The sequence below is a fragment of the Zootoca vivipara genome, chromosome Z1 (assembly GCF_965207765.1).
Source record: "Zootoca vivipara chromosome Z1, rZooViv2.hap1.1, whole genome shotgun sequence".
Lineage (NCBI taxonomy): Eukaryota > Metazoa > Chordata > Lepidosauria > Squamata > Lacertidae > Zootoca > Zootoca vivipara.
In genome coordinates this window covers 55,603,860-55,628,124 of record NC_142583.1, presented here as the reverse complement: position 1 = coordinate 55,628,124, position 24,265 = coordinate 55,603,860, and the positions used below count along the sequence as shown (strand labels likewise).

General features: G+C 41.9%; 1 protein-coding gene across 2 annotated transcripts in view; it reads right to left on the bottom strand.

Annotated features, from left to right (window-relative positions):
* STPG2 (sperm tail PG-rich repeat containing 2) overlaps nucleotides 1–24,265 on the bottom strand; it is a 217,166-nt gene that overhangs the window by 144,034 nt on the left and 48,867 nt on the right. For both annotated transcript variants that reach the window (XM_060278456.2, XM_088660493.1), the window contains one exon: nucleotides 695–860. In XM_060278456.2, the coding sequence (XP_060134439.2) occupies nucleotides 695–860 (166 nt within the window). The remainder of the gene's footprint in view (nucleotides 1–694; nucleotides 861–24,265) is intronic.

Genomic DNA, 24,265 nt, shown 5'->3' with positions numbered 1-24,265 from the left:
GAAATTAAGAAGGACAGACTTACTAGCCAGATTTTGTCCCTGCAAATTAGTTTTCAATCAAGAAATATACAAGCTATTGTACTACAGCCTGCGTTAGGGGGGGAATTTAACACACTATAATAGGTATTTGTGAAGGAAAAAGAGTCAAGCTAAGAGTACACTTTTACAAGATTAATAAGATACTGCTGTATTGAATTTTCATTGTTAGATTGTAATGTGGCATCAATATTCAATAGCCAACTTTTGGCTAAAAAGTGGGATAAAATATAACAAAATAAGTAAATACCAATTAATGTTTTTGGCTAGCTCGCTTTACAAAGTAGCATATACCTTTCATATCATTGACAGTTTACAAAGTTATCTGCTGAATTCCCAGAAAGCACCAGTTCATCTCCCTTTTCTCAGTTCCCAACTTTGCTCAAAAGATTCCATTCTGGAAAGTCTTATTCTCCAAACATGGAGAATAAGTTTGCAGACATCTGAAGAAGTGTACAACAACCACAAATATTCAGATTAATCCTTGTGTTGATGAAAGATGCCTCTTTATTAACCATCTAAAAAGCAAAGTGACCAGTGGTAATAGAGAGATCTCACAAGGCCTAAAAAAGTAGTAGTATACACAATCTCCCTGCTCTTACAATATTTTGCAGTTATGGTTTTGAAAAAATATGTGGAAAACATGCAATTGACCTACCTGGCATATCATTCTTGGCCTCACATATACAGGGCCTAATTGAGCCACTGAGAAAAGACGTATGCTTCCTTTTAGCCGTGGCAGTTCGGGGAGCCATGTATTCACTTTTACACTGCGATTTCTCAAATGATTTTTGAACATCATAGGAGCCTGGTGGTGGAGCTTCCTGTAATATTGAAGAAACCATCAGTTATTTGTTTTATTTATTCATTTGAGTTAGATAACGCCCTTTATCCAAAGATCCCAGAGCAGTTGAAGCAGCTTAGCACTTAGTGTTCTGGCCTCGAGTTCTGTGTCCATTGTAGAGAAACCACATGCTGCAAAAAGGCATCTGAGAACCAATGTGGTGTAGTGGTTAAGAGCGGTAGACTCGTAATCTGGGGAACCGGGTTTGTGTCTCTGCTCCTCCACATGCAGCTGCTGGGTGACCTTGGGCTAGTTCAGGCACCCCCAAACTTCGGCCCTCCAGATGTTTTGGACTACAATCCCATCATCCCTGACCACTGGTCCTGTTAGCTAGGGATCATGGGAGTTGTAGACCAAAACATCTGGAGGGCCAGTTTGGGGATGCCTGGGCTAGCCACACTTCTTTGTAGTCTCTCAGCCCCACTCACCTCACAGAGTGTTTGTTGTGGGGGAGGAAGGGAAAGGAGAATGTTAGCCACTTTGAGACTCCTTTGGGTAGTGATAAAGCGGGATGTCAAATCCAAACTCTTCTTCATCTGCTAACTTAAAAACGAGCTCCTAGTTCATATGAGCTGATGTGCTAGCAATGATGTGTTTACGATGGAATGACATGCAACAACTCCAGCACCAATGGAGTCATGCAACTGCACTGAAATTGTGGTCTAAACCAGTGTTTCCCAACCGGGGGCCATATGGCCCCCAGGAGGCCCACAGGATATTCCAAGGGGGGCATAGGTGAAAATTGCGTAAAGGGGGGGGCATGGCATGAGAGGGGGCCATAGAGGGAAGTGAGAAGTAAAGAAAACAGAGAAGAAAAACAGAGAAGTGAAGAAAACAGAGAAAAAATAGAAAATAGAGAAATAGAGAAGTAGAGTGAAGTGACTGTGCTTCCTAGTGGGTGGATCACCACATGCACTCTGCGGCAGCATCGCTTCTATTTCCTTCTCCCTCCCACTTTTGCACTCCACCACTGCATGCACCAAGCTGTCTGCTTCTTGTTTGTCACAGACAAGGGGCGTGGGGAGCTGTTTTGTCGTGCAACCATTACTGAGAAAGGAGGTATGTTGCTGCAGACCATTGTTGGATAACGAGTACACTATCTCAAAAGTTTCCAGTTTGGGGAGGAAGCAAAATTGTTTTTCATGGCATTTCCTACTTTGTATTTGGTATACAGTTCTCAGGTTTCAGTTGTGTGAGTTATTTATTCAGCCTAACGCAGAATTGCCTTAACATAATGGACAGAGTTGATCCTCGGTTATCCCTCACAGCAATAGAACTGAATATTAAAAAAGCTTGTTTCTAGTCACCAAGCACAATGGCCACCCTGATCAAGAAATACACATTTTTATGTGACTGTATTTTGTATATATTATAAAAATTATAAATGAAATATGTTCTATTTACAAACAAAACATTTAAATAGCTACCTTTCTACCAGTAGGAAAGGGGTGGGGCACAGAAAGGAAACAAGGTCGGAAGGGGGCCACGGTCGGAAAAAGGTTGAGAAACAGTAGTCTAAACCTTAATGTCACATCTGTGCAGCGAGACGAAAGCTATTTCTCTTTTGCAGTGTCATGTCAGTCACACCACATCCTGGTGTATCAGGGAGGTAGAGGGACCGCAGTTTTATCAACAATTTACCTGTGAATTGCTCGTCTACCGCCTTTTGAATACTTCAGACTAGTTACCGTATACATGCAACATTCACACTGGATAATTAGCAATAAGCATTGAGGACACGAACTGCAAGTAACAGGGATTATATAATTCTTTCCACTCTTAGGAAACAGAGTTTTTTGCTATATATGCCAGCCCTCCTTCAACTCAAGTTAAGAAACGAAATATGCAGGTACTGTTCTGCTCATTTAGTTTTGTGAGAAATTAGCTTCAGTGGTTTTAGTCAATGAATTGAGTCACCGCTATGACTTACACTTAAGAGAACTGATCTAGCTAATTAGACAAAAAAGAAAGTTTACAGTGGCACACCCATGAACTTCCTGGCTCATTTTAAGGCTTTCTTTAATGTTGATCTTCCCTGGCAGAGAAGTGGTTGCTGTCCAAAACAAAATTCAGATATCTAGGATTTAGTGTAGCTGTGTGTCCATCCAAAAACAAATGCTGGGAACAAAATGTTTTATTTCCTGGAGGGTGAATTCCCCCCCCCTCCTCGCTCGAGGTTATAAACATTTTAAAAATTACCCTGCCCATGCAGATAAAGTCCATTATTATTAAGGCTGTGGCAGAGTGCATCAATTACATAAGCCCTGCTAAGTATCTCAGTGTTGCTTTGGTCATTTTGCTGGTGGGAGGGATGAGTCAGAGTTATATATGACAACTATGAAATATAGTCCAGTATTGTTATCCTGATGTGTTGGGGGTATGTTTAGGGAAATTCAGAGAGCCTGCTTTCGAGGAGGTTCAGAAAATTGCATCTCAAGATGCAACTATGAATCTGTAGCCAGTGCTTTTAAATGTCTTTGTAGACATAAATGCAGACCCTGAAGACCAACACCTGATTGTTCACCTGCTGGTGGTGGCCAGGTGGACCATGACTAAATACTGGAACAATCTGTGTGGCACCACTTTGATACACCAGTATCACAAGGTGTGGAATACTGCTTTCATGAAGAAGTTGGTGCAGAAAATGAGGGTGTTACATAGGATCTCTAAGTGAGACAAAATTATTTCAGCAAGACACCCCTTCCTTTATTGCTTATGTTAACAATGAAAACAGTAATCAACACCCTCTGTTACATTACACATACAAAAATGAAATGCTTAATTTCATAATTGTACAGCTCCATTTTTGGAGTTGTCCTTTTGATTGCAGCATTTTCCCTCTTAGTCACCTGTAAATGGCTACTGACAGTTGCCTCTTTTCATTTAGATTTTTCTCTGCATTTGTCTTGTTTAACTGCAAACTGATATTTCCTTTAGTGTTTTAACTCTATTGGTTTAATAATAACTATTATTATTATTATTATATTATTATTATTATTATTATTAGCTGTCCCAGAAACTCCAGCGGGTGCAAAATGCTGCAGCGAGGCTCCTCACGGGGTCCCTGCCATGGGAGCATATTCACCCAGTGCTTTTCCAGCTGCACTGGCTTCCAGTGGAGTACAGGGTCAGATTTAAGGTGCTGGTTTTGGCCTTTAAAGCCCTTTACGGCCTAGGACCCTCGTACTTAGGGGACCGTCTCTCCCGGTATGCCCCGCGGAGGACCTTAAGGTTCATAAACAGTAATACCTTAGACGTCCCGGTAATACCATAGATTAGCCTCTACTAGAACCAGGGCCTTCTCAACACTGGCCCCGACCTGGTGGAACGCTCTGTCTCCTGAGACCAGGGCCCTGCGGGACCTGATTTCTTTCCGCAAGGCCTGTAAGACAGAGTTGTTCCGCCTGGCATTTGGCCTGGAGCCAACCTGATTCCCTCCCCCATTTTCCCTTTCTTTTTCCCTTTTATATGAGGTTGCGTTTTTAATGCATTTTTAATTTAATTTTGATGCACGTAGTCTTGTTGTTGAGTTGTATTTTAATCAGTTGTTTTATATTTGGTGTTAGCCGCTCTGAGCCTGGCTTTGGCTGGGGAGGGCGGGGTATAAATAAAAATTTATTCTTATTATTTATTTATTTATACCCCACCCATCTGGGGTACTTTAATGTATGTGGCAGGGAGGTGTTCTAGGATTTCTGTGTTTCCAGTACTTTTCAAATGCAGAACTTGTTGGCTTTGTATTTGTTCTATATATATTTGGTTTTCCTCTTTCTGTCTGGAAGCGATGTCTACCTGTAGACAGACAACAAGTCTACCTACTGAGAAGGAACTGAAGGGTAGATCTGGAAGAGAAATTTCTCAAAGGTCAAGTCCTCCCAGGCCTCAGCACCACTCAGTTATTAAATCTACCAAAAATGTGTGTGTCGTTTGTTTGTGTGTGTGTGTGTGTGTGTGTGTGTGTCTTTATTAATTGAAGTATTTACCTAGCACCATCAATGGAATTTCTAACTACAACCTTGATCATGTTGCCCATTCAAGTTCTACATTTTTAGAGTCTTACAACTAGCATATTTAAGAGTCTTACTACTAGCATAATTGCTACAAAAAAGGACAGGTACATGAAATACAATGGGGGAAGGGAAAATCCATCAAACACCACCAAGTACCCATTTCTTTCTGTAACAAATGCAACAGCACAGCAAGCAAGAGCCTCAATCTAACATTAGGAATTGTGCTTATAAAAAAATGTGCAGCCAGATGATTATTTACATTTATATACGGAGTGTGAAGTGATAATGTATTTCCTTATTCAGCAATTCTTAACCGTTCTCGCTTCATTCCAATTGAAGAGTGCTAATTTATTATCCAAGATGAACCTGTTTACTTCAAATTTAATAGTTTCCAATTAAGCTAAAACATTTACTCTTCCATCATGTATAAACCCTTTCTGCTAACTTGCTATATTAATATTTTTAATCAACATCAAAGAAACATTAGTATTAATAATGACAACAATAATTCTTGGTTAAGTATCAAATGTCGCAAGCAAAAGGACTTAAAATTGTAAATGCAGCAAAGGCTTCCATCGGAAAAGCCAACCATTCAGTTTCATTTTACACTGCTTTGAGAATGTCTTTACTTGGGACATTGATGCACAATGATATTTTTATTTCCAAATGCCTGCATTCTGATAAGGTCCTGTTCTTTGTGAAATCACAATCTCAGCTCTTCTGTTGAGCAGCAAAACATAATCACTGATGTGACATAGTAAAAGGAGAAAAGATGGGGTCAGGAGAAAATATGTTAAAAGATCAGACCAATATCCTCACACTTCACATGATGATCCCCGGAGTCAACAAAGAAATAATCTACCTTGAAAAAGCTATAAATTAGCAAACTAGGCTTTGCTTAGATAAGGGCCCTTCAGATATTGTTGGACTCTGCCTTTCAAGAGCCCCAGGCAGCATTGCCAATGATCAAGGATGATGTGAGTTGCAGTTCAACACATTTGGTGGACCCCATTACTACTTTAGGTCATTTGATACCATATAGTGCAGGCATCCCCAAACTTCGGCCCTCCAGATGTTTTGGACTACAATTCCCATCATCCCTGACCACTGGTCCTCTTAGCTAGGGATCATGGGACTTGTAGGCCAAAATATTTGGAGGGCCGCAGTTTGGGGATGCCTGATATAGTGGATATGGACCAACTAGAGGCCATAGCAGCTTTCAGGTTAAATAATAATAATAATAATAATAACAATAATAATAATAATTTATTATTTATACCCCGCCCATCTGGCTGGGTTCCCCCAGACACTCTGGGCAGCTTCCAGCAAAATATTAAAATACAGAAATCCATCAAACATTAAAAGCTTCCCTAAACAGGGCTGCCGTGAGATGCCTTCTCAAGGCCTGGTAATTGTTGTTCTCTTTGACCTCTGGTGGGAGGGCATTCCACAGGGTGGGTGCCACTACCGAGAAGGCCCTCTGCCTGGTTCCCTGTAACTTGGCTTCTCATAGCAAGGGAACTGCCAGAAGGCCCTCGGCGCTGGACCTCAGTGTCCGGGCAGAACGATGGGGGTGGAGACGCTCCTTCAGGTATACTGGACCGAGGCCATTTAGGGCTTTAAAGGTCAGCACCAGCACTTTGAATTGTGCTCGGAAACGTACTGGGAGCCAATGTAGGTCTTTCAGGACCGGTGTTATGTGGTCTAGGCGGCCGCTAATGTCTGTCATTATCATCCTTTTGTAACATGATGGCTGCATGAGCCTCTCCATGGGAAGAAAGGAGGATGGATCTCACTGGTGTACAGCTTTTGCAGGAGGAGGGATCAACCTGCATCTCAATTTTGCACTCAAGTCAGTGTGCCAGGGGTGGGATACAAATTTCTCCCTCCCCATGCTTGTGAGATTAAACATCAGAGACTACAAGCCCAGCCCTAAGCAGGGGAGAGATTGAAACCTTTCCATCAATCACCCATCTGGAAAGTGGAGGAGGATCCAGCACTGGATCAGCATGTGGGTTTGTAGTCTGCCCATGGGGATGTAGGTATGGTGCATGATTGAGCACCTTAGAGCATTGCATAACTAGAATGCAATGCAGGCAACAGGCCAAAAATGGTTAGCTACCCTGTTATTCATAATGTAAACAAGAAGCCAAAACCAAGTTATATGTGGAAAGATTCTATGTAGCATAGTTATAACATTTTCTGAGAGCCCGTTTTCTAAGAGCTTGATTATATAGCTTCTCTTCCATCAAACAGGGTAACCAAAGATGCAAATACAACCTAAGTCCATTAATGTTCTCAGTCACACCTCGATTTCAGGTCTCCTACTTGCATATAAATTTGATCTATAATCCTGTGCTCGGTTACATAAGCTTCAGTTCAAGGATTTCAATAGCATTAAGAAGGGGGAATTATGGGCAAAATGGAAAGTTTGGACAGCACAATGGGAACCAAAATTGAAGAGACAACACTGCACACAATTTTTCATGTTCACTTCTCTGGAGTACCTTATCCAATGACTAAAAGGCATCTGAAGATGATGCAGCTTTCATTCCACCCCCCTCGTTATCACATTGTGATAAACAACAAGAAACAAAAATGAGAACACCTGCCAGTCAAAAGGGGTCCAAGTTTTGCTTCTTGCTTTGCCTTGCTGCTCTTTTGTCCCTTTCACTCATGCATCCTCCAATTTTCTGTCGCTGTATTTGTGGGCCCATTCTACTTCAGCTTTTTACTGACACTTGACATTATTTGGGCAGCTGTTTTCCTGATTTATGGAAGCACACTGGGGCATTATGTGAGAGCCACTCTGTTGCAGTAGTGTGAACATTTTTTCTACACACCTTAGGGGGGGTTAATGAACAAGTTTCGCTTCATCTGGAAGCTTTAATTAATCACCATAATTGGAATATTAAAGGAATTTTCTCCCACGTGAGATTGCCAGGTGAGACCAGCAGCCTTCATCTTTGATTGCACTGAAGCATTCCACACTCACCTCTACTATTTAGGGAGCTCGAAAACAGAGGCTGGAACGCAAAATCCCTGTTCATTTTGTTTTGACTCTGAAATGAACCACACTTTACTGGAAAATTGCAAATACCTTCATTTATTCTCAGAGTCAAACGGGGCAAAGCCAAATTCTTCTTGTCTGCCCAAAGGCTGTCGTTTTGCTGTCGTTTGCAACCTAAAGTCAGGGTATGACTATAGCTTTCTGTCTCCCTCCCTCTTCCTTACCCCTTTCCCTATGATGGTTAGTCTGAATACTTTGGTTTGTAGTCCACAATCTTTGACACTGACTCATTTCCAACCATTTGTCAGGACTCCAACAACCTGAACTGATCAAAAGGGTATAAGGTGGGGATTTAAGCTGTGCACCTCCCACCAGTTTTGGCCAAAGTAAAGAAGTACAGGCAGGGCCGTAGCTAGGGGGTGGTGAGATGGGCCCCCGCTGGAGGTGCAGGCCTGGGGGGGGTCGCAAAATCAGCTGCCGGGACGCTCCACCAGGCGCCCTGTACAGCCAGCGCTTCCTGCCCACAGCCCAGGCAGGGTGGGGAAGAGGGCACACTGGGCAGCACTTGTTCCCGGCTGCTCCCCTCGCCCCTTGGCCGTCCTGGCAGCCGGGTGCTGCGACTGGGCTGGCTGGGAAGCCTGGCAAGGGAACTTGTGCGTGCTCCGGCGCCCCATCCTGTTTGGCCATGATCCGCAGGCTCTGCCTTTCCCGGACCTTGCTTGGGGTCAGGGTCGGGAAGGTCCACCTCACTGCCCCTGCCTCTCTGGGCACAGGAGGAGGAAGGCCAACTTCAAAGCCTGCCTACTCCAGTCACTTCCCTCTTTCCTCTCGCACACATTCCTTCAAGGGTGCCAATATGAATAAAATATAGGGGGGGCAAGTAAGCACCACCCTGTATAATTGAGACGGAGCACACGGACACTATCTGAATGGCAACGCCCATTACCTGGGGGAGGGGGAGAAGCTCCTCAAATATTTTTTGGGGGGGGCAAAGGAACCTTGGCCTCGAGGAGTTGGCTCCCATGCCCTCTGCCCTATTAAAGTGGAGTGCTCCCCACTTTATGCGACTTCACTTCTGCACGCTGGGGCCCAGAACGTAACCCACGCGTAAGTGGGGAGACGCTTATCTAGGTCAGCCTTCCCCATCTTGGTGTCTTCTTTCTGTTTTGGCCTCCTTCAATAAGAATTCATTACAAAAAAGAATTCATTACAAGGTGAAGTGCAAGAGGAATTGAATGGGTACAAGGTGGGGGTGGGGCGGAGAGGCAGAAAGAAGAGCCAATTTGTGCGTGTCTAGGGGGTGCAATCTGGACACTTCTGCCAAGGGCACAAGATCACCTACGTAGCTACGGCTCTAAGTACAGGAGAGTCAGGCACATCAACCACAGAAGCCTTCTTGCACAAGTAGGCTGGAGAAGATCGGGTGATATTTCATAGCCCTTGAAAAAAGTTATAGATCAGGCTTACTCTCTGGTCTGAGCAACTAGGAACCTTGCTTTGGGTTAAAACTATTTCCATCATCACATCCCCACCTTCATAGGTTCCAAGTCTCATTATCACCTTATATTTCACATAACCATACAGAAAAGATACTTCACCAACATCCAGGAACTCTGCATATTTCAAGTCAGATGTGCATCCGAGATCAGCTAACTGTTCAGATGACAAGTGCTTTGTATTAAAATGTTTTTAAAAATCTCCCATACAGTTCTTTAAAAATCCAATCATACTCCTTGTAGGTTTTGAACTCTGTTTCAGATACTGAAATGCACAGAGACTGACATGTAATTGTAATTCAATTTTATTCTGGCTGCAATGTAATCTTACTAATATCTATATCAGACATAAAAAGATGAGACACTTTATAAAGGAGTCTATCATTCATTAATACTATTGAAGAACTGTCATGATCAAAAGTTATTTTTAATTTTTTCATATACTTTATAGGATTACACTAAATTGTGTTTTGCATTATTCATTGAATAATTTTTAAATGTCTGGATCACAGTCATTGTGAATCTACAGCTTCATATATCAAAAGTAAATGTAAAAATTCTGATGATAATTTTATTATAAAATATTATTAACAACAAGTTTTGAAATTTCACCGTCAAGGTTGCTTACATCCAAATTTAGGAATGGCAGTCTTATTTTTTTTAATATATTAAACACACACATGCCTCTGTATTCAAAAAGAAAATTACTGAGAACTTTAGAGTGTACTAGTCCATCTACTTCAGTTTTACAAATATAAATGAAAATGATACACCTACATACTATATGTTTTGAAAGTTGGTCTGTTATACAACTTCTCTAACTTGCTATTGTGAGTACTTCAAAAACGAGGAAAAATACTTCATATCCCCTAGTATTATAAAAAATAAAACATTTGCTGGACACCATAGCTAGAGTAGGTCACACAGCATGTTTTACAGCCCTTAAGGAGGCAATCATAAATAAAAATAATTATGAGCCCTGATCCTATGCTGACATGTCAAGTCTTTTTTTTTTTGTTAAATGATTTTTATTAATTTTCAATTACTGAAGTCCAATAACAGCCACATTTTATCAATGTCAAATTACAATCCGCATCCATATATCAATTATAAAGCCAGTTCTACAATTTGTGTGACTTCCTGTGTGCTGGGTTTCGGGGTGCAAAGTTCCTATTTATTCCTGCTTCCAAAATCTTGATTAACCCAATTACATTGACTCCTGCTCTTAGTCTCATATCAACAGCTACAGTGTTCTTGACTTCCATTCATATTAACACATTTAATAAATTTTATTTCCGCAGAAGGAGTTCTATATCCTGTGCTGACGTGTCAAGTCAACACAGTGTCCCAAATACCCTCAGCCCCACAATGAGGACACGCGATTAGAAGTTTAGTTATTTATTGACACAGCACTCAATTACATCAGCTCCTAAGGTGGAAAAGTCACATGCACTGCTTCTGCTAAACAGCTAGCTAGGCATCTCCTTCAAACCTGTGCTGTGGCTCAAACAGCTGGAGCAACAACACAACACCACCATGGCTCCATCAGCACATTTAAACCCCCTCAACTGATGCACACAAGCAACCAGCTACTTCTCCTGTGCTCGGCGGTTCAAATCCCCACAACGGGGTGAGCTCCCATTGCTCCTGCCAACCTAGCAGTTCAAAAGCACGTCAAAGTGCAAGTAGATAAATAGGTACCACTCCGGCGGGAAGGTAAACGGCATTTCCGTGCGCTGCTCTGGTTCGCCAGAAGCGGCTTAGTCTTTGACCTCTGCACCTCCCTGTAACTTTTCCTCCATCTGACTGCCCAACCCCTTCCTCTTCCTCCTGCCACATGTGTGACACAGAACCCCACAAATTACTGGCTCCTTCCCCTGGACCAGGGGTAGGCAACCTCAGGCCCATGGGCCGGATGCGGCCCAATCGCCTTCTCAATACAGCTCGCGGACGGTCCGGGAATCAGCGTGTTTTTACATGAGTAGAATCATAGGAATTCGTTCATTTTTTTCCCTTCAAAATATAGTCCGGCCTACCGCATGGTCTGAGGGACGGTAGAGCGGCTGAAAAAGGTTGCTGACCCCTGCCCTGGACCATCCCCCTGCCTCCTCTACCCACCCTCTGAACTCCTGCCTATCCCTGACAGTTGGGAAGTGACAGATGCACAAATATGTCCACTTTACTGGCTGCTTGTACTATCTAAATGGACTCAGCCTAGACAAACAACTGAACTAGGATAAAAAAAGAAGTGGTATCTACCTCCCCTAGGAAAAGGTATCTAGCTCCTCGTGGACATCTTACTGCACTTCATATTTGTAATATTAAAAGGTGCACAATGAGAACCACAGAATTTTTATGCACCCCTCAAATTTTGAAGTCATTAAGCACACCAATATTATGGGAAGTAGAGAATTCAGCTGCCAACTTTGCATTCAGTTATGCATGTGAGCAAGTTGGCATTCCTTCAACAAAAACTTGACTGAGAGGTATTAAGAAGACCAGTACTTAACTGTGTGTGCTTTTAAAAAAAAACTGTCTTGCATTTTGAAAGTCATGTTCAGGATCCAAGAGAGGCCAATGGACAAATATTTCTCCATGTGTAAAAGGGGGGAAGCCAAGTTCCCTTTCTGGCTGCATCCCCTTGTTGTTGTTTAGTCATTTAGTCATGTCCGACTCTTCGTGACCCCATGGACCATAGCACGCCAGGCACTCCTGTCTTGCACTGCCTCCCGCAGTTTGGTCAAACTCTTGTTCGTAGCTTCGAGAACACTGTCCAACCATCTTGTCCTCTGACGTCCCCTTCTCCTAGTGCCCTCAATCTTTCCCAACATCAGGGTCTTTTCCAAGGATTCTTCTCTTCTCATGAGGTGGCCAAAGTATTGGAGCCTCAGCTTCACGATCTGTCCTTCCAGGGAGCACTCAAGGCTGATTTCCTTATGCCACAGCAAATGCTACTTTAGAGAGTCCCCAGAGAATGAAGGTAGTAAGAAGATCTATTCATGCACCAGGTCTTTGCCTCTCTTCTATAATGAGAAGCCCAAGTAATGCAATACCCAAACTTACAGGAGACATAAAAATAATTTGTGATATTTTATGGGGAAGGAAAGAACACTGTCATGGGCCAGGAATCGGTTTCACCTGCCAAGCAGCACCCTGAAGGAGCAGAAGGCAGTGACTCTACCTGCTCCTGATCAGCCTTCTTGCTCCTGGTGTGAACCAGCTGGCTCCAGTTTTCTTAAGCAGGGTTTCCAGCCTCAGTCAGTTGCTATAAAAAAGCACCTGTTGTTCCTGGCCAGACCTTGCTGCTTCTTGTTTCTCAGGATCTTGGACTCTTGGCTTTCTTGACCCCCAGACTGTCTGACTACATGAACTGAGATACTCCTGACCTTAGGACTGGACTGAACCTTGCAATCGGATTCTGCCTCTAGGCACGTACCTCCCTGAGACCTGGGCTGGTTGGCTGGCCTCTCCCGCCACTGAGCCCTGCCATGGCTGAGCAGCACAGGACTATGAAAGAGACTGATGTTCAGGGAGCCTTCACATTCAATTATTATGTCAATGTTTTGAGGACAAATTCCCATGAAACTGCACCTAGAAAGAAATTAAGTATTGTTCCGATTTTCCTAAAACTGTCTCTCCCGGTATAAAGAAAATAAATCCACGGAGGTAGCTCTCAGAATGTAATTACAGCAGAAGTAATTTAACAATATTCTCTCTAGGCCATGACTTCCAGAGAAGAGTCATGAAAGCAAAAGGTAACTATATCAAATGATCTTGCTTTTTCTCAAATAAATGAGTATCTTCCTTTAATATTTTGCTCTGCCGGAGGCCAACAGAATCCATATTAGACTGAAGTTCCAACTGGGTAAGCAAATTATTTGGGTGCTGAAAACTTTGCAAAAATGCTCACAAAGGGTTATATCCAATACTAGTCCTAGTCAGAGTACAACTAGTGAAATTAATAGGCTTGCCTACCCCACTCTGAGTAGGATACAACCAATAAAATATAAAAACCTATTCTATTTTTAACCTATGCTTCAAATGTGTGTTTATTTACCTTCTTTTTTAGGGTACTGCCTTCCTAAAGCAGCTTTTATTAAATGGTAAAATATACAAAATGTAAACTAATTTAAGTGCTACTCAGAGAAGACGCATCAAAATTAATGAACCTAAGTTAGTCACATCAATTAACTTCAGTAGGTCTACTCTGAGTAAGACTAGCATTGAATGCCACCCTAGAATGAATTAATACAAGTTATAAAAGCAACCAAATAAAATGAAAGGCCTAAAACACTCCCGCTTAGCAAAACTAATTTGAAACCAGCCAAACTTTAAAAATCCTTCAGCCATTTAAGATTCTATTATGTGACAGCATATTCACCCAAAGCCTCTCCAAAATAAATGCATTTCCAGTGCCTGTTTAAAAGCTGGAAAAGAAGCTGCCATCTACACACAATCATGGGGTCACGCTTACAAGGGCCCTCTTAATTATACCTAACAAACTGTTGTAGAGGGTGGGGTGATTTAAAAAATCAATTCTCCTGTCAGACTGGCAATATCCCCTCACTCACCCAAGTTTAGGATATTCCACCATTATTCAGCAGTTTCTTTTTTTCCCAGCAAAGTAAGCAGCTCATGTACATGTCAAACAAAGCTTTAATAATAAAAGAAAATTGTAACACAATAACGTACTGCCCGAGAGAAACTAAAACAATGTCATGAGGCAAGATTGACAGTTGGTCTCGGTTATGTACTGAGCTGAATCCTAGAACAATAGGATCCAGAATGCAGCAGTCTGATTGGTCTGCAGTAGAAGCCAATCAGGCTGCTGGCAGAAGTCAATCCGCAACCTGATTGGCCCACAGGTGCAGCCCTGAAGTAGCCAATCATGGAAGGCCCATTGTGTAAATAATGTATATAAGCAGACATTTTTGGGGAAAGAGCCATTCTTCTCTTCTCCCTCTATTGCTACTACAAGCTGAATAAAGAACATGAAATTCACTCTCGACTCAGAGTATATTTCAGTCTCTCTAACTGAACTTAACTGAACACAAGTGAGGGGCCAATTCTGGAGCAGAAAACAAAAGCCCCCCATCCACCAGATGCCAGACATTCTACTATTCAAATTAGGAGGCCCCAGTGTTTTTCTAACAACCACCTAACAGACTATACCAGCAAGCAATTGAAAAGAGAGGGTGAGTTTCAAGCCATTTTTTAGGTAGCTTTAGAACGGAATGGGGAAACTGTGGCCCTCCAGATATTACTGGAGTCCAACCCCCATCATCCTTGACCACTGGCCATCTTGAGTAGGGCTGATGGGAGCTGGAATCCCACCACATGTGGAGGACCACAGGCCCCTCATTTCTGCTTTATAGGTTAACACCAGCTTCTTACTAAATTAGGCCTGGAAATGAGAGCCAGTGCAATCCATTCATATGCTCTGACCATCTTATCCCCAACAGCATGGACATGGATCAGCTTTGGGGGGGGGGGCAGGTTGTGTGCCTCTGTGTGTGCAGGCACAAGAAAGTGTGGAGTGACCAAACTCACTTTTGGCCACATTGCCCATTGGCTTGCAGCCTGTGGCAGGCTGGCCAAGAGTGAATATGGCTCTTGAACAAAAGAAGTTTACCCACCCCTGCGCTAGAGTCACAAAGGCAAGGTCTGTCCTTTCTAGATAGGATCACAGCTGGGAAATCAGCATTACCCGATAGAAAGCTTTTGATATTTGAATCCAAGATTAAAATGTTTTAATTGCCAAGATTAAAAAGTATTGTATTCATAAATACACTCAAGCATTACAAGCTGGGCAGACTTGTTTTCCAAATTAGGTAGTTACATGGGAGCTGACCTCTCCTTCCTTCAATCCAGTCTTACATTCATACACAATATGTATTTCCTCCAAGCTGAGATACTTTGGTGGGGATGGGTCCTAGGATTATGCATTACAAGAGTCTACCACTTCTGTGTTACTCTTTGGCTCTTGTTGCAGGGAGCACTTGGGATCCTTCCAATCAACTGCCCCAAGTCCTCAGATGAGTCACTTTCCTATCCACAGAAGAACTCATCAAAGGCTGCAGCATACAGACAGCCACATATATTTTAACAGCAGCGTTCTGCTTCTGAGCTCGCATGCCTGAGCTAGCTGAGAGCTGCTGCTGGGGAAGATGCTGGGCAGAGCCCTGTCATGAAGTACAGTATCTGAAAATTAGTTTTTATCAAGGCTGAATCGTTTATCAAAAACCAAGGCACAAGTAGTAAAAGCTGTCAGGTGACAACTCCTTGGAATATATAACAGGCGTCTCTGTAGAACCATTTATTGTCACCTACAGTTAAAACTTATTTGTGTTGTGGGCATTTAATGACATCTGACTGATTTGATTTATGTTGCCTAAAATCTGGAACAAAACAGGGATTTCCCTTGATGACAGCCAGGGCTCCCTAAATCAGCAATCAGAGGCCGGTGTGACACATCTATCAATATAAACAACTGCGGGATCAACGGCTTATTAATGGACAAGTTAGCATTTATTTCACCCAAAGGACATCTCTATTGAGGTATAGCTCTCTACGGATGCACAGTACGGTCCCATCTGCTAAAGGGGGAAAATACTTGATGAAGTTGAAACATCTACTGGCATAGTATTGTCAGCTTTCATATGGGATAAAGCATTTTTGTAAAGGAGAGAGCCCTTGATGGATTGAGTTTCTTCTCTGGCTGCAACACTATGCACAGAGTGCCTATACAGGGCTAATGGGAGTTGTAGTCCAACATCATCTAGAGGACACCAGGTTGGAAAAGTGGAAACAACATTTAAAAAACAGGATGCAGTGATTTTGGTTTGTATCCAATGCAAGACTAAGTAGCATAAAGCATAAAGATTTATAGCACAACAGGGTTTCTCCCCTCTCGTCCTCCCATGTCCCCTAAAAATGCTCTGGGGGTTCCCAGATTTGGAGAAGGTGCAGTATGCATGGATGTGGTGGAGAGAGGAAGTCCCATAGTGTAAACATGGGGGGCTGGGTGGAGAGTCCCATAGCGCAAACGTAAATCCTTGCATTTGTGGGATAGTTACATAGACATACTGGACACAACTCTTGTAAGCAACTCAACATAAAGCTGTTTCATATTCAATCAATGCTTTTGATGTAGCTATGATATCTCCAAATGCCGGAAAATATATATTCAAGAAGTGAAAGCAAATATTTCGCCTTTTATCCTGGGTGCAATGCAACCTTATTAATATCTCTATAAGACATAAAAGGATGAAAGCAAAACAATAAAAAGATATTCAAGAAGTGAAAGTGGCATTTCATAGCTTAAAGCATCCAAGAAGACCAATAAATAATGGCATGGCCACAGGGCTCTGTTACTCCAGAGCTCAAGTGGATTTCAGAATGGTCTCTTCAGATTAATAAAGTTTCACAGTAGGCTGAAAATCAGCTCATTACTTCCTGCTAGGATTGCCTCAAAATAGCTTCACACTGGTTCTTGGAATGAGGAGGGAAGAGTGCCCTAAAACTCCTTGTTTAACCATTTTTAGTGCCCAGGTAATGAAAAGAAAAACAAGGACACCCTTCAGGAGAGGAGGAGGAAAAGTCTCTAAAGGTCCATGTCAGTTCGTGAGACATGTGGAAGATGGAGAGCCTTTAATACTAGTTTAGTAGATGCTATTTTAATCACTCACACCACGAAGCATACGAAAATGGCAGAAAAATCCAATAGAAGCTGCCACAATATCATGCTGGTTTTCATTAAATTTGTTGAAAGGGGACTCAGCGTGGAATTATTAAATGACTTTCATTGGTAAATGAGTAAAATGTCTCATCTATTTATAGCCAACATGCTCAATCATTATTATTATTTTTTAACAGTGACGCCTCCTAGTTAAGAGTCTTGTCAGCATTTATAAGCCACTCACATTTTTAAGGTTCCAGTAATGAAAACCTAAGAATACCTAATTGAAATTAGGTAATAACAAGACATTAGAACTATAAGACAGCCACATTTTGGATAGCTGTTTCTGGATATTGTAAGCATCACTGTGAAATTATTGTATTCAGTACTGGAACTAGGCATTGCCTAGGAACTAGGCCTCCTCCACTACTCTACCATAATGTCCATCATAAAAATGTGACATAATCTTGCAGATTTACAGAGCCCCTGCTTAACTTGACCAGATGGCATTTGTGGGTGCATAAGATCAATTATAACATCCATGCAAAATTAAAATTCACAAAAACAACTTATCAGAGCATTAAAATAGTCTTAATTAAAATCCATTAAAATGTTTAAAATTAATTAAAACAAAGCAAGTCAATTAAAATTCACCACTATCAAAACATTTTTAAAAATAGTTCAAAAAGTAAGATCAGAAGTTCATGGGAATGACCCCCTAAATACATGTGACTTCAGGAGCTGGAGGAATTTTTAAAATCTCCATTGGTGGAATGCCAATACTGATGGGGCTTCTCATTATTCCACAACACTAGTGTCATCGGTAAAAAAGCAAATCTTGGTGTTACCATGGGCCGATAATCATCAGGACATGGCAAAACTAAGCAGTTTCCATTTGCTGGTCATAATGCCTTTATCAAGCAATGGAGTGGAAGGCAGTTTTTCAGGTAAATTCTATTTTGATCAATTTTTAATTTATTGTTAACTTTTTGAAAGTCTTGAACTATTGTTGTTACTTTTTCTTTGTGATTCTTTTCTTCTTTTATGTCCCCCCCTAAACTGCTACAATCCAGTGGTGTGTAATTTTTATGAAATAAATAAGAAATGAAATTCTGAGGCCGAGAGCTTAAAAGAGGAGGGGGCAGGAGACTTGCAAAGCCGTGCATTTAACAGGTGGAAAGCCCCACCACCTGTCAATCATGTGACAACATAACAACCAGCTGATGAGCAGACAGTTCAATCCTGCTGGCTGCAGGGGGTCTTGCTTTGCTACCATGGTACGTGCAGAGAAGAGGCTAGGGAAGCAGATCCCAGCAAGGCTGAAAAGGGAGCAATGAAACCATCCAACCCCAGGATGCTGGTCAAGGGAGAGGAGGGGGGGAAACCCAGCTACCTCTTTCATGTCGGGCTAGTACCTGGGGTCAGTTGGTCTCTCATTGTTGTTTATGATCCCAATGGTAATATTGACAGCTAATGCAGGAGTCAATTGGGGAGGGGGGAAGCAAGTGAGGTGGGCGTAGCACAGGTGGGCACTTTCCATAATGCAACAGAGGCGGCAGTGCTGGCCATGGACTAGGAGGTGTTAGTAGAGACAGCTGGGACATGCTGGGGGCAACTATGGGAGAGGGCGAAGGCAGAACAGGGAGGTTGGCCATGAAGTTAATTGATAGCTCATCATCTCTTCTGCAAATTCCTGGGTAAGCAGTGAGACAGCTGACAACAGTGTCCTTTGGCCAGAGTTCTAATTCTTCATGGTATATTTAGTGTACCATGTATAATTAGTATGTACAGCATTTACAGAAGTCTTCTGCAGAACATTTTTTCTCATAAACAGTAGTTGTTTCAATATACACTATCCCATCACCATCTTGATCAAACTTGCATTTTGGGCAACTCATAAGAGCAGAAAGACACTGTTCGCCTTATATTTATGACCATACTACTCTTTGACCCACTGAATGTGAGCAATTAGGCTTCTTTAAAGAAAACCAACATTAATATAATTCTCTACTTCCAAATAAGTGCAGGATTTTTTATAAAAAAAATATTCCCCATTAAAAAATATCTTCAACATTTTATGAATCAAAGCAATCACAAGTCTTGCATTTAAATGTGTGTAAATGGCAATTAATAGCTGCCAACTGCTGAGTTTGAACTGATTACTGTGTCTCATTTTGCAATAGTTTCAAATTTATTTATATGAGTGCATAAGTTGTGCAAAAAAATTTGACTTTCTAAACAGCAAGATGCAAGAGCTTAAGCAGCTGGCTGCTAGAGGCATATGTCATATTTTCCTCGCTGTAAATGTTGCTGTAGATTTTTGCATTAAAACATGGGACCAAAATAGATTAATTCTGTTCACATTTTGGCATTGAGATCAAAAGGTGAAAAAGACTTCCTTCAAGGGAGGAAGAAGCAGTTACAGCTTTCAAAACTGACAGTCTAGTTGACGCCTACAAAGTTAGGCTGCTGTCAGGAAGTATCCTCAATACAAGCAGTTCAAATATTCAGATGACCAGTGCAAACTCAAGGTGGTATCCATTTGATTCATAAGGAGTGAGCAGCCAAGATTCAGTCACTGAGTAATATATTGCGCAAATACATAATTAGGGGCAGTACAGAGAAGGGACATCATTCAGTGGTATAGCACATGAATGCTTCCATGTTCAATCCCCAACATTTCCAGTTAAAAGGATCTCAAGATCAATACCTGTAACCACGGAGAACTACTGTAAGCCAGAACAGAGAATACTGGGCTAGACAGAACAATGATCTGACCAGGGCTAAGACACCTGCCTATGTTTTGGGATGGACATATTTTTTTAAAATGAGAAATGAGTCATGGGGCATCCTTAGTACAGGTTATGACTAGGGCTGGACGATATATTGATAGACCCAAAACTGTTTTGAAGCCCATATCGTGATATCGATTTCATAATTTTGACCTAGCAATATATTGTGAATATATTGTGTGTGCTATGCAAAAATCAATAAAACTAATAGTGCACATAGACTATAATCCCAGGGAATAGAGACTAAGAGGGAAAAGCTAAAGAAACTGCACTGTGTGCATGATTAAGGGGATCAAGAATAAAATTAATCAGGAATTAACAGTTTAAACATTGTGTGGATATTTATATGGCAATTAAAACTTGGGGGGGGGGGACTATGAAAGAAAGTTGCCTTGATCAACCAAAAAGCAGAAGTATTTCAGATACAGTGATCACTACAACTATGCAAGAAATACATGAGAAAATGAACTGTCCCAGTAGCGCCATCTTGCTGGTGTTTAAGAGCTCTGAGACCGGCACAGGTGAAAAATAAGAGATATGGGGATGAGAAAGGATCAAGGCTAATGAAAAAGAGAAGAAGCTGGAGTAAAGTTGCAGCGAGGGTCCACGTTCACACATCATGATAAATCATACTTTCCTCCTTATTGTGGTTTAATGAGAATTTAGCAGCATGCTGGTACACACTGCCTGATCGCTCTCACATTGCTCCTCCCCTGGTACAAGCAGGACAAACAAACCAATGAGAATCAATGGCTTCAAGTTGGCTAGCTATCATGGCTTGAAAGGGAGAAATAAGTCACAATCCCAGGTTCAGATATAATGCAAAGCCCAAGGCATCATGGTTTGTTTAAGCCCCGGAAAATATACTTTGCATATAAATCCGTATCTAGTCCATATAACTTGCAGAAACAAGTTTAGCCATTTCTGTCTCAAAGCCTTGGTCTGCAGGTAACAGCTTTTAAAGATGAATAATATATACACTTTACAAATTCCTGGAAGGATAATTTGCTGTAAGAAAAGAAAGAAATGTGTAAATGATTAAGAGAGTCTCAGCTCTACACTGCCATATGGCATCACAGCATAAGATGAACATAAAATACAATTAAACTACTGTACAGCTAATAGGGTAATTTATTTCATAACATGAATATTAAATTCTCACATGTGAAATCATGCAAAAGTTTTCAGTAGATAAACGCCTCAGTCAGCAGTAACTACCAAGTCCTTTTGCTCAGTGATAGCCCCTTTATATTCACACTGTCTTTGTCAAGCAAGTAAAGCCAGGATTACAATTGCCCCACAACTGAATTTCATTTATTCCTAACCAAATCCTAGGACCCAAACGATTTGGTTAAATGGAATTTTAATGCAATTGCTTTATTTGATAGGTAAAAATGATTTTAATTCAAGGCAACAGATGCAGGATGGGTAATGAAATGAAATAGGTGAAACTTACAAGTTTTGAGGGTCTCAGGGATAGAGCAAGAACAATCACACAGCAGGGTCTGCAATGATGCCTTTTAAGTGAAAACTGAAAGCACAGCATGAGTGACATAATGTTTCTGAAATTTGAAAAATAACCAGACGAAGCCTATAAGCTTTATTTTTTACTCTGACAAGTATATAAATCTTATTCCTCCATTAGCACAGCAAATGAGGAAGAAACTTACAGGAATGCATCGGGGATTGTTTCGTTTTAGAACAATCTGTTACAATTAGAATTTTCTCAAACCATGCAGGGCTTGATTAGCATGTTAATGATTAGCTGAATTCTGACTTGTTTTGCTTGGGCCAAGACTGCTCAACTTCTAAGAGGAATAGAGACACAGCACAGCGGCAAAGCACAATGGGTTTAATGCAGAAGAGTCTCATGTTCAATCCCCAGTATATCTATTTCAAAGTATATCAGGTGGCAGGGTAGGAAAGACTTCATCCTGAGACTTTTAAGAGCCAGTGGCAATTGGAGTGGATAGAATGGGAATAAACAGACTGATATAGTAAGGGTATGTTCACATTATTGCCTTAGCACAGTGAAGTTGTTTCTTCATCTAATCACAATTAAGGTAACGGTAAAGGGACCTCCTCCTTCATGGATCACTGCCTTGTAGTGGCGAAGGGGCTTGAATAACTCAGAGAAGCTATGAGCTATGCCGTGCAGGGCCACCCAAGACGGACAGGTCATAGTGGAGATTTTTGACTAAATAAGATCCACCTGGAGCAGGAACCGGCAAGCCACTCCAGTATCCCTGCCAAGAAAACTCCATGGACAAAGACAACAGGCATATAAAAGTTATGACGCTGGAAGATTAGCCCCTCAGGTCGGAAGGCGTCCAACATGCTACTGAGGAAGAGTGGAGGACAAGTACAAGTAGATTCAGAGCTTATGAAGTGGCTGGGCCAAAGCTGAAAGAAATTATTAACCAGGAATTTGGATCTTCCTTTGCAATTCCTGTTGAACAGAATCATGAATGGGTGGTTTCTACTACTTGTGTTTTTGATCTGCTGTTGATAGTGGCAAAGCTATAGTGTTCAAAATGGAACCACGGGAGTCTTTTTTGCTGGAATATTCTGCTGGCATATTTTAAACCCATTTTTATTTTCAGAAAAAGCAAACAATACCAATTAACAGTTTGCATCTTAGGGTTAACAGAGAGAAAAGGTAAAAGACCGAGACCAGGCATCCCCAAACTGCGGCCCTCCAGATGTTTTGGCCTACAACTCCCATGATCCCTAGCTAACAGGACTAGTGGTCGGAGAAGATGGGAATTGCAGTCCAAAACATCTGGAGGGCCGAAGTTTGGGGATGACTGACCGAGACCATTAACCATTAACCAAATTTTGAACTTGTATAAATCTTTGTCTTTTCTCTATGTTGCAAATTTATTTCTGCTGCTGTTTAATTCCAACAAAAAATATTGCTTGACTATGCATGTGCATGCACAAATATGCATGTGCATGTTGAGTGATTTGAGAGAAGACAGCTAAGCAAATATCCAAACAGGAGACCAGGTTTCCTGGGACAGAGGTTCAAGCCAGAACTGAATACAAAAGACAAAAAAAAAACTCCTAGATCAGGCATCCCCAGGGGGGCTTCCGGTTCAGCGCCAGCGCCGATCGGCGGGGTCCCGTCTCTTCTCCGAGACGGCCCGTCTCTGCTAGGAGTGGGGAGGGCAGCGAGAGCGACGCTGCGCCCCTTAGAACCTCGGGAAGAGCGTCCCGGGGGCGATTTTGCTCGGCAGAGCCCCAATCCGGACTCCCCAACTCTCCGGCAAGCTCTAATAAGAGCTCCGGAGCGAGGAGGGTAGAAGTCGCGGGGGCCATCTTGAGCGACAACGTTACCCTAGCGGAGAGAAGCTTCAAGCCGAAGGCGGAGAGCGCTGGATTCTTCTGAAAAAAACGATTGGAAATAAGAGTGTAAGTAATCTCACGATTTGGATTATAAAATAATTTGGATTTGGGAGAGAGGGGAAAAAAGAGGAAGCCACACCCCCCCCCCACCGGCAACTTAAGAGACAGTAAATAGAAACCCGAAGCCGTAAATAGAAGATTTCAATTTAAAAGGTTCCCTCAAAGGCATCAAAGAGGACCTCCCCTAGATGCAGGGTAAAAGGGGAGAAAGACTGTGGTTGTGAATACCCTGCAGAAAGAGGTTAAGATCAAGAAAGACCTCTCTTTTCCCCGGGAGCCGGCAGCCCAGACAACCCAGTGAGCTGATCAGGATCTATAAGTGGAATTTTATTTTTATTTCTATTTTTGGACTTTTTGGAAATCCTTTTTTTGGTTTATATGCTTTTGAAATGTGAGTTTGAACTTTATTTTTAATAAGACTCGGAGAAGGCAGCCAGCTTGTTAAAATGGAGTCGAGAAAATAAACTGTGACCATTTTCCACCCCATGTGACAAGTTTTGACCTTGACAGGATTGAACTATGTCAACAAAAAGGTATTCGCCTGAGTTCCAGCGGACTGTTTTGACCTTAATGTGGGAAGTAAGAATAGAACTATGTCAAGAGGAGACACAACAGCAAGAGTTAAAGCAACAATTCCAGATGGTGATGGCAGAATATGATTTCTTAGAGGATGAAGCTATTGAAACTGAGGAAGACGAGTGTGAGAATGACAGTGATAGTGACAGTGATTTGGAGGATTTTGACAATGATGGGGACTGTGATTTGGAACGAAAAGATGAAAATGAGGACTGTGACAATATAATACAAAATGAAGCTCACCACGAAAAAAAAGATGATTTTACTCTACAAAAAGTCAGGTGGAGTGCCCCTCCTTTGAGGGGGGTACGATTGGATTTACTGGAACTCCAGAATGCCCACAGGGAAGAGGAAAAAAATAAGCAGAGAAGAGAAGAAACTCAGGGGTGCTGTATGGAGGCCTGGATGGCAAAAA